The sequence below is a fragment of the Gymnoscopelus braueri genome (assembly GCF_963280865.1).
Source record: "Gymnoscopelus braueri genome assembly, chromosome: 19".
In the NCBI taxonomy this organism is placed as follows: Eukaryota; Metazoa; Chordata; class Actinopteri; order Myctophiformes; family Myctophidae; genus Gymnoscopelus; species Gymnoscopelus braueri.
Window position 1 is genome coordinate 26,637,461 of NC_137621.1, and position 16,685 is coordinate 26,654,145.

At 41.2% G+C, this 16,685-nt stretch overlaps 1 protein-coding gene and 1 pseudogene across 2 annotated transcripts; one reads left to right on the forward strand and one right to left on the reverse strand.

The window, feature by feature from the left end:
* Positions 1–2,266: 2,266 nt before the first annotated feature.
* ypel5 (yippee-like 5) lies at positions 2,267–6,948 on the reverse strand. Its single transcript, XM_080414844.1, has 3 exons — positions 6,782–6,948; positions 5,656–5,826; positions 2,267–4,120 (listed from the first exon to the last, which is right to left on the reverse strand). The coding sequence occupies exons 2-3, from the start codon at positions 5,794–5,796 to the stop codon at positions 3,896–3,898; spliced, it is 366 nt and encodes a 121-aa protein (XP_080270970.1). The 5' UTR covers positions 5,797–5,826; positions 6,782–6,948; the 3' UTR covers positions 2,267–3,895.
* Positions 6,652–15,597, forward strand: LOC308074737 (serine/threonine-protein phosphatase 2A regulatory subunit B'' subunit alpha-like; annotated as a pseudogene). Its single transcript has 6 exons — positions 6,652–6,705; positions 8,366–8,597; positions 9,056–9,104; positions 12,564–12,739; positions 14,950–15,068; positions 15,487–15,597. The product of its transcript is annotated as a serine/threonine-protein phosphatase 2A regulatory subunit B'' subunit alpha-like (transcript).
* The last annotated feature ends 1,088 nt before the right edge of the window (positions 15,598–16,685 follow it).

The following is a 16,685-nucleotide window of genomic DNA, read 5'->3' on the forward strand; positions in this document are numbered from 1 at the left end:
TATAGTAACACCAGTGAATGAGTCAACACGACCCTGAATACTCATGTTACACAACATCAAGCCATTGTGTGCTCGCTCTCCATTTGGCTCAGACATACACACCCTTTCCAGTACACAGCAGACACACAGAGGTCGAGAGATTTGAAGGTGAAGTCGGGTTGCCGTAGCAACAAATGTTGACTCTCCCGTTGCCTAGCAACGGGATGTGGAGTGATGTCAATGGAAAGCATGCTATTTTCTATCTCTTGACAGAATGATGTCATTCCTTTGTGTGTATGTGAGTAGTGGAAAGAGAGACATCCATTTCTCTATGCTATAGTTTCTTCTGTTTTTTTTTACATCACAAATTAATCCTGACTGGATAGAGAGGGGGTGTGATGCAGAAAAAAAGAAGGGCAAGCTTGGATAAACTTGAGGTTGATGGAAGCACTTTAAAAATAGCTTCCCAGGGACTATGAATCATTGGCCAATTATGTTGCCAGTTCTTTTCATGGCTTTTTAAGCATCCCCCATATCTGAATAGAACTTGAAATTCACCATGACAAATTTTGACAGTGGGTGGAATGCTTATGATGTACATACATTCCATAATGCTAGATTCCATAATTCTGTACAACACGCAGCGTGCATACATCACTAACCTGGCACTCTTTTTCAACATTGTGACATTCATTTGGTCTCATAAGTGAATGGATGGGATGATCCTCACAGGGAGTCATTGGCACTAGAAGTTAGTGTCCTCTTCCAGCCTCTGCACTGATGGGAGCAATGCAGAACCTTCTTAAGGCGAATGAAAAGATGGCTATAATGGCGTGTGCATGCCCACAGTTCCTTACATCTAGATCTGTCCCATGTATGACTACTTTTATCCTGTTAGGTGCAGGGCAGGTTAATAGGATGAGCACGGCAGTGTAATTAACCTTATTTGGTCGGAAGCCTTTTCAATAAAAACGGCAGTATGTCTTGTCATCATACAGTATGCTAATAAAAGATGAACATTCATGCTCAACACCAGTTTTAGCTTGTGAGACCATGAAAGACAAATGGAGAAATCAACACTGTTTTTTTCCCCCTTTCTTTTTCAACTATGCTTAACAAGGTTGTCAGCTACACTGGTGTGGTGCATCTTCAAGAGTGAGTATCACACTAAACCTCTTGTTGATTCCACATTGGTGACACATACATTGCCAGACATACAGTAACAACAAAGAAATCCTTCCAACTTCAGAGCTATTAATATCTATATGACTGGCACAGAAATATTAGTTGGTGGATTAGGAATTCTCAGTCAGTCTAATAAGCCACTTTCCTGCAGTTATCAAACATGATGGGTAATTTACAGCAAAGACTGAATGAGCCAAAGTAAGATGGCAGTTGTTACAAAAGCCATCTCTTCTGTCACAGCTGCAATACTTGCTTTTCCTCTCAATGATGGAGAAAAGACTGTCATTCATGCTGACCTATATTATTGAAATCCTATTGATATTCATTGCGGTCATTCTGTCTAGTGCTGAAAATAGCATCCTCCCTGACATGGATTTCCAGACTGCAGTGAAGCAGAAAAGAAATACCATCTCAAGAGAGTAACCATCAGACAGGCAAAGGACTAGGTATAATGCCTCCCATCACCGCCCATCCTTCACATTCTTGGGAAATCCTAAAGGTGACGTTCTACTGCCACCTAGTGGCACTAGTTACACATTACACCATCAGAACCTTTTCTAAAGAGGCGCTTTATCTTTTGCATACTATAAAAACTACAGCTTTTTTTGATTGACTAGTTGACTGTGCCCTTGTTCTGGTCAACACAAGTCAAATCAAACGAAGAATGATACATTGTTCATGTTCAGTCATGGCAGATGCTAACGTAGACAGACAAATGACAAAGTCGGGCTAGAATCCAAGACCTGCATTAATTACAAGACCATAACTCCCAAACTACAACCGATGTTTCGTTTACAGCAGTGCATAATTTGGTAAGATTGTTTTAATTTAGGTTTGTAGCGTTATAATCAAGAGAATGGCAAATACCTAAATCTTTGTGTGTGTATTTTCTATCCCCACTCTTAACAAGGTTGGAGATCCCTGCTACATTATCGTGTAAAACCTCAGCCCAAACAAAGCAGTGCAACACAAACCTTACAGATCCTGTTGTGCCTCATATGGGAATGTAGACTGAATACAATGAATAGCACACTGTGACACTGACATAATCTAATACAGGACAATATCAGTCACTCACAACAAAACACAAACTACACCAAGATTATATTCAGCAAGACTACACCTTTATTCTGAAATAGTCATAAAGGAAACAAAATAAACCACCCTTTCACTTTAATACTCAGCAATAAACATGTCATATAATATGATAACCAAATAAGTCAATAAAATATTCCTACATAGAGTAGAGTAATACAATGATAACAATCAGCCTATCAATAAAATAAAACGAAATGAAAATATATTGTCACATCCATCTATTGCACGCTGACTTGGGCATCGGGATGTTATCTACTTCACAAACCATCCATCTCTAGTGTTTTACTTTGTTTCTGTGTAACACACATTCTCCTGCTCATGTAAAATATGTGTCATTAACCACATAAAAGCGAAAGAAACTGTTAAAATACATACATCATTGTAGAATGTCAAAATGACAGTCTGTTGTTTCCATTCCTGAAATGTTGACATTTGAGATTTTGAATTTGGTTTATTACTTACTTATTTGCAGGAAACTTAATAAAATGGGGATTATGATTTATTCATAATAGAGACAGACCGTCTTCATTCATCCATCCATTGAATGGAATTCATTGAGGAACAGTCAGGACAGGGCCAAAAGCTAATGTGCCACAAGCCAGCAGGCAGCTAGAGAATGGGCACATCTCCACATCAGGCTGAGACATACACACCCCCCCGCCCCCTTACACAGAAAGACCAGCGACACATGATCCTGACAAGTAAAGATGTCACTCTGCACACTACTACACACAGTCAGTCAGGCATAGCATCCATGCAGAAGGATGGGGAAACCATAGAACAGAAAACAAATGTGGCATGTGGGAGCATAATACTTCCAAAGCCTGTATTTAAACAGAAATGTTATAATAAAGCTATTCTGTGAACATAAAAAAAGAAGTCATGTCAATCAAAAGCAGATGAGAACTGAAAAAGAAAAACCCAAAGATGACCAAATACAACTTGAATTTGACAATCTGTGCATTCTGAGTGGCATCATGTGAAAGTGAAATAATCTTAAATAAACTTACGCTCCTTATCACTACCACACAAGAAAAAACTGCCTAACAGAAGTGGCAGCATTATAATAGCATTCAATGTTCGCCAATGGAAAATACTCACTAGGACAAAACAACACACCAAAAAGCCATATGTATGTCATCTGGGTGTATTTTGTGAGCTGTGTTGTGTAGTGTGGACTAGTTGCTTTTCTCATGTCTGCAATCTTGATGAAAACACTTTTTCCCATACTAATGCCTCCTCCATTTATCTAACAATGGTGATACGATTTCAAATGTAATTGACAATGTCTGCTAACATGCAAGCATTGAAGTGCATATGAAGAACGTGGTGCATGCCTTGTGCAGCCGTGTTGAAGATTCTGTGTGAGCGTGTAGAGACATTTGAACAAGTGAAATTTGACTCCTTATCTATGTCCTCAGCTTTTCAGGGGGGTTCCCTGTGAGGGATAAATCAGGATGTATACAGGGGGCAAAGCCTACACAGTAAGAATAGATCCAACCAATCGATCCTCCAATTGGCAGAGCAGAGACGTCAATGACCACCAGCTCTGCAGATGGTGGTGTGCAGCGAAGACGCAAGGGGATAAGGAAGAGGGAAAGAGGGCATGGGAGTGAGTATACTAAGGGCGGTCTCACGAGTTGTCTGAGGGCACGTGTTCTTCGAAGCCCTCACTCTCCCTGACCAATGCCCTCTCCAGGATGACACGTCCCTCCTTGTACCGCTGGCTGTCCTCGGTAGCAAATTCATAGATCCAGCCCAGTTTGCTGTTACAGTTCTTGCAGCTCACATCTCTCACCATGTGTCTGCCAGTGAGCATCACTCTATCCTGCACCTCACTGTACTGAAGATTCACCACCTAGTAAAAGTAGTGACAAAGAGTTTTAAGAAACTGGACATTGAATGATACTGATCATAACTTAATTCCCAGTTTTATCTTAGTCTCAGAATATAAAGCCTGGAAGAGTCAGCTTATTTACAGTGACTTTTGCCCCTTTTTTTTCAGCAAGAAAAAAATGTTAGGCTTGATTTAAAAACGCGGTGGCTTCTTTGGCAAATCTAAACAAGCCAACATGTTTTTGATGTATATACACTACAATTACCCATAGGTTTGGGGAGGAGTGTGAATCACATTGAGTGAGGGGTAAGGGGGTGGAGTGAGAATCGTTCTGGTGTCTCTACTTAATAAGCCCTGGATCAAGTATGTGTGTAATGTTATAATAAATAACCAAAACTATTTTAATTTAATAAAAATAAATTATTATAGACCTACATCATAATTATAATGATATACGCATCTAACATTTTTTCTATTAGGAACATATGAACTTATTATTGGGCTTGTTTTTCAAGGTAAGATTTGGCTTATTTCTCTCGCAAGATTTGGCTGTTTTTTGGAGGTGGGTTGGCTTATTTCTCTCACGAGAGCTGGCAACACTATTGAACACATATTATAAGTTCAAGAACACATATGAAAGAGCAAAGATTGCTTGCTACACTTACAAGGTAACAGTAAATAATGATGTTATTATGAGAATAAAAATGCTATTGACAATGGCTTGCTGGCAGTGGTGGAAAGTAACTAAGTACTAATTTACTCAAGTACTGTACTTAAGTACAATTTTGAGATATTTTTACTCCACTACATCTCAGAGGCAAATATTGTACTTTTATTCCACTACAATTATTTGAAAACTTGAGTTACTTACTTTAGTTTTATTATTATTAATAATAATGAATTGCATTTCAATAGCACTTTTCTACCCAAGTACTCAAAGCGCTTCACAATGGTTCATTCATTCATACATTGGTAGGAGAAGCGCCGAACAGTCGACGCCAGCGTCCTCACTTCCCACAGTCACACACCAATGGTGGCAAGCTAACGCCGACCAACTCATTGGCGGCAACGTAGGGTTCGGTGTCTTGCCCAAGGACACTTCGACATGTGGACAGGAGGAGCCGGTATTCGAACCGCCGACCCACGGATCATTGGACGACCCCCTCTACATCCTGAGCCACAGACGCCCAAATATTACAAGTCATACATTAACCACTACAGCCCATTACATTTCGGCCATTTGAAAATAGCCGATCTACAAGCTCACAATGTGTCGCATTGTGAGCTTGTAGATTGTCTATTTTCAAAAGATTTTTATATATTTATTTGAAAACTTGTGAAACGGGACAGTCTGCATAATCGTACTTTCTACTTCTGGTACTTTAAGTACATTTTGATACTTATACTTTGGTACTTTTACTGGAGTCAATTTTTTATTCCGGACGTTTACTTGTAACAAGAGTATTTGTACATTGCAGTATTGATACTTTTACTCAAGTAAAACATTTGAGTACTTTTTCCACCACTGATGGCTTGTTGGTGAATGCCATACATACCTTATTGAAAAGAAAGGCTCTTCCTGTGGCTCCAGTGAAGCGTGTGGAGATGAGCTCCGACCGGTTGGTAAGGATAGTGTCACAGTTGGCACATGAGAAAAGACGTGTTCCACCAATATGGTCCAGGAAGATGCGCCCCATTGTTCAATGGCTCCTTTGGCACGTAATTATCTGAGGCAGGGAAAAGGAGGATAAAGCACAGACTAACTTAATAACATTCGGGGAAATTGATCAAATACATTCCATGAATAGTATAGTAACAAGTAACAACCACTCCAATGTTCCACCGAATCTAACAATCAAGTTACCAGTGGTGTTAAGTAACTAAGTGCATGTACTCAAGTACTGTACTTAAGTAACATTTTGAGGTATTTTTTACTTTACTGGACTATTTCCAAATTTGAGTACATTTACTTCTACCCCACTACGTCTCAGAGGCAAATATTATACTTTTACTCCACTACGAATCACCTGAAAACTTAAGTTACTTTGTAGATTTTGATTATTATTACAAAACCCTCACTTCAACCCTCGGTTGAAGTGAGGCCATTTGAAAATAGCCGATCTACAAGCTTACAATGCGTCGCTTGTAGATCTGCTATTTTCTTAAGATTTTTATACATCTTATACATTTGAAAACTTGTGAAATGGGACATTCTGCCTAATGAGTACTTTCTAATAATTTAATTCTGGACTTTAGCTTGGTAACAGAGTATTTCTACATCGCAATATTGATACTTTTACTTAAGTAAAACATGCGAGTGCTTTTCCCCACCACTGCAAGTTACTCATACATGGTCTTGTCATGAGAATCTTTCGACAAAAGATGGCAGCTGAGGTTTTTTAACAGTGCTCAACAATGTCAATAATAAGTCACAATGCCAACAAAACTACTCCTTCCTTAAGGACAGTTTATTGACCACAGTTTCTGAGCTTTCCTTGGAATTTAGACACGTGTGTCCAGTTAGTTCTGGTGATGTTTATACAAAACGGCCAATGGGTCACAGGAGGAGCTACGGTCCAGTTAGCTTCTCAGCTAACAAGGCTAACGTTAACAGGCTAGTGGCGAGGAGAATAACAACACCACGAACTTATACCGCTTTACGTCCGTGAAACGGTTTCCTACCTTTTAGAATGAGTTTTTTGGCAAATAAATCTTCTCGACTGTAACGATGTCACCGATGATATCCGTGTGTTTTCACTTGAACATCTGTTGTTTGTACGGATCGTCGTCGCTCGTCGAGGCTTTGTTGTTCCTTTTCAGCTGTTCTTTTCCTCCTTCTCTCTCTCTCTGTGCTCAGAGCCACTATCAACATCCGGTTATGGATGACGTAGCTGCTGCTGCATGTGCTTACTTGAACTTGGAGGCTTGGTTCTGTGTCACTCAAGAAGACTACAAGCGAAACCCCGCCCCGTCCGGGTCTAAGCACGGCCTTCTGTCTCATGAGACACACGGCCGGAAGCGGAAGGCCTACAAATCCACGCCCACTTTTGACACTCGGGGTCCGTTAGAACGATGAACTGCAGCTCTCAATGCAATCTCTATGAGAGGCATTGTAAAATACCGTCATTTCACTGGTTAACTACTGAGGCTGTAGCGATTTTTTTTTGTGTTCTAATAATCTGTCCCATTTGTTTAATTTGTCCTTTTTAATGTCCCATATCTTTCATCTCGATATACTACCCACAATATACTATAATATACTCCATCAGTATGTCAAAATCGCTAGCATCGGAGATCTAGAGTTTAAGTGATCGCATGGTATATACGTCACGGACGCATCCCTTGAGGTTTTCAATACCCAGAAAACTGGCGAAAGTGGCCGTTTTCAATAGGTTTTGGTCATTATCTCTGGAACAGAAGGTCCAATCTGCTCAGTTCAAAGCTTGTTGGATGCGTGACTTTGAGGACATTAAGCACGCAATGACACATTTTCGGGTTATTTATTTTTTAAGGAGGGGTGAGGTCTTAGTTGGGCAGGCGACCGCCTCTCCTGCCTCTACAGTGGGAACGCCACTGGTCGGCGCTCGGCACTCGTAAAGACAGTGATGTCACTGAAATGCCCGTCTGCTGTCTACCCTCTGCTGTGTTAGCATTATGGGTAACTCGTTAAAGTGGCAAATTAAATGTGAAACACATCAACTATTAAGAAAACAAGAAGATATGTTGACAAAGACACTCCATACATTTGGAAACATATTTTTATTTAAATCAATATCGTCTTCAGTTAATGCAGGATAATTTTAAAAGTAGGCTAATTCTCATATCCTCTCATAGGGAATGCATTGGCAGCTGCAGTTCATCGTTCTAACGGACCTCGAGTAGCGGCGCTGTCTCAAAAGTGGGCGTGAAATTTGTAGTCCCCGTGTGTCTCTATTCAGCCGGGCCCAACTGACCTCACCTCACCACTACTGTAGGACAGTGTTCATGTCAATTGTCAAGGACCCCCAAATAAATTGAAATGTGTTGCCCGTGGATCCACGTTTGAAAATATTTTGTGCGAGGCACACCCACAGGAGAAGAATACATTTTTACATTATTCTAAAGTTTTCAATATACATAATAAAATAAAATATATTTTCAAAATGTTTCAAAAAGTATTTCGAAACAAAACCATTAAAAAGTTGAAATATGGGAGACACAAGGTTTCTTCTGCCCGACAGCAACGATTTATGAATTGATGTTTGTTTTTTTGCTTTGTCATCCAAGGTGATCCACGTGGTGAACCGCTCCTGGACGGGACGAATCACCATGATGGAGCTGCGGAGAAGCAACTTCCTGCAGACGCTGGCCCTGCTGGAGGAGGAGGATGACATCAACCAGATCACTGACTACTTCTCCTACGAGCACTTCTACATCATCTACTGCAAGTTCTGGGAGCTGGACACTGACCACGACCTCTACATAGACCCCAAGGATCTGGCCAGATACAATGACCATGGTAAGATCTAGGGCTGCAACAGTTAATTGAACTAATCAATTTAATTGACCCTAGTGAGATGTTGAGCTACACATAAAAGCCTGATTTATGTCTTAGCAACAAAGTGTTTTAAACTAGGAAAAAAACATCTTTGGGATTGCGAGGGATTTATGTAGATACAATTGTTGCCCAATTGGAGTATAAAAATACATGCGCATAGTGATTAGTGATTTGCCACTTGTAATGAAAGCAAAGAGCCAATAAAGACCCAGCAGTCAATTGCTTCATACGGTATATGCCATGTTTGTGCTAGCATTAAATCATTTGTCACTCTTGCAAACATTCAAATCACAGTGCATATAACACCAACATCTGGTCACAATCACCGTGCCTTTGTGTATTCAGTTGCCTAAAAAAGCATGTGATTGTATTGTGTGTGGGTTTAAAGTCACATTCTTCTCATTTCCCATCTGTGACAGCATCCTCAAACAGAATTATCGAGAGAATGTTCTAAGGGGCCGTCACACAGTAAGCAAACACACACACACACACACACACACACACACACACACACACACACACACACACACACACACACACACACACACACACACACACACACACACACACACACACACACACACACACACAACTCTCCCCTGTGAAAACAGAAGAGGTGTTTAAAAAATTGAGTGCTCTTCATCAACACAAAGCCACAGGCCTCGACAATATCCCCGCCAAATTTCTAAAAGACTCAGCCGCCTCCATTGCTCCAATCATTACCCACATAATAAACCTCTCCATCATACAGGGACGGGTCCCTAACGATTTCAAAAAAGCAAGGGTGACCCCTCTGTACAAAAAAGGAAACAAATTAGACCCTGGCAACTACCGCCCTATTTCTATTCTTAGCTCCATCTCGAAAGTCATGGAAAAAATAGTCTATGAACAGGTCGATAAGTATCTTGCCGAAAAAAATCTAATCTACAAATTCCAATCTGGTTTCAGAACAAACCACTCCACTGACACATGCCTTCTCTATTTGAACGACTCTATCAAACAAGATGTCGACAAGGGCAAATATTGCGGCATGGTCATGCTGGACCTCCAGAAGGCCTTTGACACCGTTAATCACCCAATTATGATCAATAAGCTCAAAGCAATAGGTTTTGATGATACGTCAGTGAACTGGATGAGATCCTACCTGGAAGGGAGGGAGCAAGTGGTGGAAGTAAACGGCACCCAGTCCCCCCCCCTCCCTGTGACTTGTGGTGTCCCACAAGGAAGTATACTAGGACCTTTACTGTTCCTGATATATGTGAATGACATGTCATCAGCCTGCGACTGCAAACTGTTCCTGTTCGCAGATGACTCGGCCCTGCTAGTCTCAGACAGGGACAGGCTGCAGGTTGAGAAAACTCTCAGCTCCGAACTCAACAAGATCTGCATCTGGCTCTCTGACAACAAACTTTCATTACACCTGGGTAAAACTGAATCCATCCTCTTTGGGTCCAGTCCTAACCTTAGCAAGGCAGAGAGTTTCACAATCAAAGTGGGTGATGATGTCATCAAAAGAAAGGATGAAATTACCTACCTGGGCTCCATCTTGGAGGCAAACCTCTCTGGTAACAAAAACGCAGAAAAAGTGATCAAAAATGTCAACCAAACAACACGCTATTTGTGGAGGATTGATCGTCTAGTCAGTAAGAATACTCTGAAGATTCTTGCAGGGGCCCTCATTCAAGGTCATTATGATTATGCATGCACTTCATGGTATCACAACACCTCCAAGGCCTTAAAAACAAGGCTCCAAACATCCCAAAACAAACTTGTAAGGCTACTTCTTGGCCTCAATCACAAAACCCATCTAACCCCTGCTCATTTTGCTAGGATTGGATGGCTTAGGGTTGAGGACAGAGTACAGCAACTTGCTATGGGCCTGGTCTTCAAGATACACCACAACATTGGGATCCCCCTGTATTTGTCAAAATACTTCCAAAATGTTAATGAAGTCCATGATCATAACACCAGAGGCAGCTCCACAAATCATGTTCAACCCAGATTTGGCTCAACTAATGGAATGAACTCGTTCTCATGCTATTCATCAAAAATGTGGAATGCCCTACCAAAAGGAGTAAAGGAGTAAAACCCTACTCACTTTCAAAACTGCCCTAAAGATACACCTTCAGGAGGCTGCAATTCGAAAGTGGCCCCTGTCTTAGTCTTAACCTACCCCCCCTACCCCCCCTCCCTCATTTTCCTCTTTTGTATATATATATATATATTTTTCTCTCTTCATACCAGTATAACCTGAAAGCTGATTGTATGACATTCTGTATAGTAGTGTGTATATCTGTCTGCCTCTTATATTTCATCATGATTTGTGTGCATGGGGTTCTCATCTTAAACAAGCTTAGTGCTTAATGAGAGTTCCAGTTTAGTAGACCTTGTATTGTGAATTTGTACTTCCATGTACTGTTATGTACTGTCATGTACTATTCTCATGTCTTACTAAATAAACTACATCAATCAATCAATCAAACAAACAAACACACACACACACACACACACACACACACACACACACACACACACACACACACACACACACACACACACACACACACACACACACACACACACACACACACACACACACACACACACACACACACACACACACACACACACACACACAAACCCTAGCATCCATATTCTGGGGGAATATTGCTGAAATTAGCTGATCTCCAAGTACAGAGCCGACCCCAGTCAACTAAGTATTAGTTCACCAAGTATGGTTGTCAAGGACAACAGTGTCCTGTTGTCCTACAGTGTCCTGTGTGTGTGTGTGTGTGTGTGTGTGTGTGTGTGTGTGTGTGTGTGTGTGTGTGTGTGTGTGTGTGTGTGTGTGTGTGTGTGTGTGTGTGTGTGTGTGGGGGGGTGTGTGTGTGTGTGTGTGGGTGTGTGTGTGTGTGTGTGTGTGTGTGTGTGTGTGTGTGTGTGTGTGTGTGTGTGTGTGTGTGTGTGTGTGTGTGTGTGTGTGTGTGTGTCCGGGCACAAACACAAACAGAGCCACGAGATAGAAAACCCATTGGACTAAACCAAATTATAAAACAGCAAAAGGAAAACTACCTGACACACTGGAAAGAAGCAACACAAAAGCAGAGTAAACTAGAATGCTATCTGGCCCTAAACAGAGAATACGCAGTGGCAGAATACCTGAGCACCGTGACTGATCCAAAACAAAGAAAAATCTTAACTAGGTACAGACTCAGTGAGCACAGTCTTGCGATCGAGAAAGGTCGTCACAGGCAGACCAGTATCCCGAGAGAAGACAGACTATGCACCCACTGCACACAAAATGAAGTGGAAACCGAGCTACACTTCCTAACCGTCTGTCCATTGTACCGAGACATCAGAGACACATACTTCCCACAGATTACAACCACACACGGAGATTTTGAAAACATGACCAATGACAAAAAACTCCCATATCTGCTGGGCGAAGTACAACAATGTGCAAACACAGCAGCAAGATTCGTGAGTTGCTGTGATAGGAAAAGGATATCAAACGGAACGCAACCACCCTAAAGACTAATCATTGTGTATATTCCGGCACTATACCTGCACCCAGTGATCTTGGTACATAGAAATTGATCTATTGAAGATTCTGACTTTCAAATGTACATATTTTTTGTTTTGATTGTATTGCTGTATTGTTGTATTGTGCTTTCTGCTTTGGCAATGTAAACGTATGTTTTCTCATGCCAATAAAGCCCTTTGAATTGAATTGAATTGAATTGTGTGTGTGTGTGTGTGTGTGTGTGTGTGTGTGTGTGTGTGTGTGTGTGTGTGTGTGTGTGTGTGTGTGTGTGTGTGTGTGTGTGTGTGTGTGTGAGTGAGAGAGAGAGAGAGAGAGAGAGAGAGATAGACATGTGCTTTATACAGTATACTGTATGTGTCTGACTATCTTGTACCTGTCTCCAGTATAGAGTACTGGTTCCGCTGTATGGATGTGGATGGAGACGGGGTATTGTCCATGTTTGAGTTGGAGTATTTCTATGAAGAGCAGTGTGAGAGGATGGAGGGTATGGGCATCAAACCCCTGCCCTTCCAGGACCTGCTCTGCCAGATGCTCGACCTGGTCAAACCAGAGGCCCCAGGTCAGATTCAAACTCATCTCTGACTGTCACTCTCCACCTGACCAACTCTCTTATCTATCTTTCTTTCATTCTCTCTCACTGTCTGTCTGTCTCTCTGTTTATGCCTATCATTACCTAAAAAGACAAATATCAGCTGTCTAAACGATTATAGACTTGTGGCATTGACTTATGTTTTACAATAACATAATTGTTATTATGAAGGTATTTGAGAATTGTATCAAATTATCGATCCAGTGTGATGCTTGAACCGTTTCAATTTGGAAACAGGGAAAATAGGTCTATAGAGGTTGCTGTAACCCTTTGCATTCACTTCATCCTACAGCACCTAGAGGCCAGTGCTACTCACGCACTTTGCCTGTGTGTTTATTGATTTTAGCATGACAAAGTAGTCAATCAACAACAAATGATCAAAGTCAGTTCACATTAGCACTGCTTCTCCCCAGGGTTACATTCTGTCAACTCCTGTATTGCATACTGTACATTTACGGATGACACCACCATAGCAACAGCCAGGTCTGATCTCCTGTCACGATGAAACCGATTACTGAGCAGAATTCTCCTCTGGTGTAATTATCAACTTAACCCTAAAGATCTTTTTCAAAAAAGAGAGTTTTGGAGATCTTTAGGGTTAAGTTGATAATGTTTTTTTTTTTTTAAAGTTGATAATGTTTGTTTTTGCAGAAGGCCTTGGTTTTGGACCAAAACCAAGGCCTTCTGCCCTTCAGCCCTTAGTCATCAATGATCAGGCTGTCGAGAGAGTAGAAAGCTTCTGCCACAATCCGTCACAATCATGCGTGCTTGATCCCCACTCTATACATTCATTTCATGGAGATTAGTTCGGAATCACATTCAGTGAGTTGTATTATGAATGGAGTTGAGGAGACGATTATGAATAGCTAATGCTAGCCGGTTGGCAGTGGTGGAAAAAGTACTCAAATGTTTTACTTAAGTAAAAGTATCAATACTGCAATGTAGAAGTACTCACAAGTAAAAGTCCGGAATTCAAAATTTACCAAAAGTATTGGTATCAAAATGTACCAAAAGTAAAAGTACTAAAATGTTTGAAAATAGCAGATCTACAAGCTCACCAAGCTCTACAAGCTCACAACGTGAGCTTGTAGAGCTTGTAGATCGACTATTTTCAAATAGCCTAGGTATGAAATAGGGCTAAAGTACTTAATGCATGTTTTATAATGTAATAATATTTATATCTGCAAAGTAACCAAAGTTGCCTTGAGATGGACCTCAGTTGGGAAGAGAAAGAGAGGCAGACCAAAGAACACCTGGCGAAGGACAGTGATGATGGAGCTGAAGGAGATGGGCCTTTCCTGGGACGAAGCGCAGGCCAAAGCACGAGACTCAGTGGATTCAGTGGCAATGTATGATTGCGGCCTTACTGTATGCCCCAACCGGGACGAAGAGGTAAGTAAAGTAACTACTAGTAACTAAAGTTTTCAAATAATTGTAGTGGAGTAAAAGTACAATATTTGCCTCTGAGATATAGTGGAGTAGAAGTCAAATTGAAAATTGAAAATACACCAGTAAAGTAAAAGTACCTCAAAATTCAAGTACAATACTTGAGTAAATATACTTAGTTACTTTACACCACTGCCGGTAGGCTAGCTGGCATTTCCTCAGGTATAGCCTACAACTAATTATCTGGCCTCCTTATAATTAATAATCAGTCAGATAATCCTTATATCCTATTGCATGTGTCTTTCAGCACCACAGAGGTGGAGATCTCTCTCTCACTGTCGCTCTCTGTCTCTGTGTGTGCGCTCTGACGCAGCACTGCGCCAGTTTGGTGGCACTGTTTACACAACGTTATCATTCAATGTGGACACTCACAAAATTATCGTTATAGTTGGAGTTATTATAGTGCGTGGTGTGACCGGCCCTTTAGCTTATGCTGATGTTGGACCAGAAGGTAAAGAATGTGGTTCAACCTCGCCTTCTGTGTGTGTGTGTGTGTGTGTGTGTGTGTGTGTGTGTGTGTGTGTGTGTGTGTGTGTGTGTGTGTGTGTGTGTGTCTGTCTGTCTGTCTGTCTGTCTGTCTGTCTGTCTGTCTGTCTGTCTGTCTGTCTGTCTGGCAGGCTGGCAGGCTGGCAGGCTGGCAGGCTGGCAGGCTGTCTGGTGGGTTGTCTGTCCGTCCTTCTGTCTCTCTAGCACTATTGTTCCTCTGTTTGACTTTGCATATGTTATTTCTGCAGGTAAGATCACCCTTAGTGATCTAAAGCGCTGTCGGATGGCTCACATCTTCTTCGACTCCTTCTTCAACCTGGAGAAATACCTGGATCATGAGCAGAGAGACCCCTTTGCTGTGCAAAAGATCAGAGTTAATACACTATTCATTACAGTGTCATCCAATCCAACACAATATTGACCGGTCCTGTACTGTGTGCACTACATATCAGGGCAGTAAAATAACGCATGATAACCTGCAGATAACTAGCTTGTGATACTTCTTGTGTTTGTCAATACATGTTAGCAATGGGATTCTGGAAAGAAATCCACATCTGCTGCTAAAGCCCTTTTTTTTTTTTGTGTTTGTATTCAACTTGTAAATATTAACCACATGAACCCTAGCAACCCTATAATGATCTACAAACTCACAACGCATTGCGTTTCAAGCTTGTAGATCTACCATGGTGTAGAGGGAAAAAAGGAGGGGACAAAGTATAGACCCCCTGCGGGATCCAGGGCCCGGTCAACAACTAGGGTTGTTAATGGTGAGTGTTGTGTTTTAGGACATTGACAGTGAGGGTCCAGAGCCGTCAGACTGGGATAAATACGCCTCAGAGGAGTATGAGATACTGGTTGCGGAGGAGACTGCTAATGAACAGCTACATGAGGGGTAAAATGCATACACACACATGCAGTACATATTTCTGCAAGCGTGCTCATACATACATAACAACAACAACATCATACAGTACTAACGCACATGCATACAAGACATAACACAGCTACAGTATACTTCTCCACGCATAGACTCATTTGCAAGCTTTGAATTTACAATTTAGGTATTTTAGCAGACGCTCTTATTCAGAGCTTCTTACAATAAGCAAGGTAAACACATACATCAAATGCAGAGAGACAGTGTAGTGCCTCAGGAAACTACGATCACAGGTAAACCAAGAACCTAGCATCAGTCTAAACAATATACTATCAAAATGATAATCTGTACATTGAAACTATAGGATAACAGTTAATCAATGAACTTGAATGCAATGATTGTTTGTCTTTTAAATGTAACAGTTTTCATAATACATTATAAATGAAATTGCCAGACACCATATAACCCTGGCATCCCTATTTTGGGACGTGTATGAAAAGTCTTTGAAAACAATGCGACACGTTGTGTGCTTGTAGATCGGCAAAACATTCTTTTTTACATTATTAGAAAATAAGTAACTTAACCACGACTTAAGTGCTCATTATTCACCAAAACAAAAGTATAAGCAGTGCAGAATATAGTACACAGTACACCTTTACTGTATGCTAATCTAGTTTTCTTTTACATGCCATCAACCACATGTCTTTCGATGAGGACTATGAATCTGATGAGCTTCAGGTCCCCGGAGACATTGGGAATAAGATTGAAAACTGGTGATTTCCGACCTGTCGGCATGAGATCCTCATCTTCAGACACCCCTGGTCCCCTCCTGGACTCACAGGCAGGAAAAGGAGGGACAGAGGAGTCTCGATTGATCCGACTGGATATGGAGGGGAGGAGAAACAAGGTTGATACAGAGACAGCTACAGCAAAACGGTGCTTGCGTCCGTCTGTCTCGTGACAACACTGAAACAAAAATAAAGACTTGAGTTTCCAATCTATACACACGTACAGCTCCTCACCCCTACCTGAAAGCAGAAAGAGGTGAAGCGTGCACAGTAAAATCCTCAGTGTTCATTTAACTCTCGAGAGGTTACAAATGTAACCAAA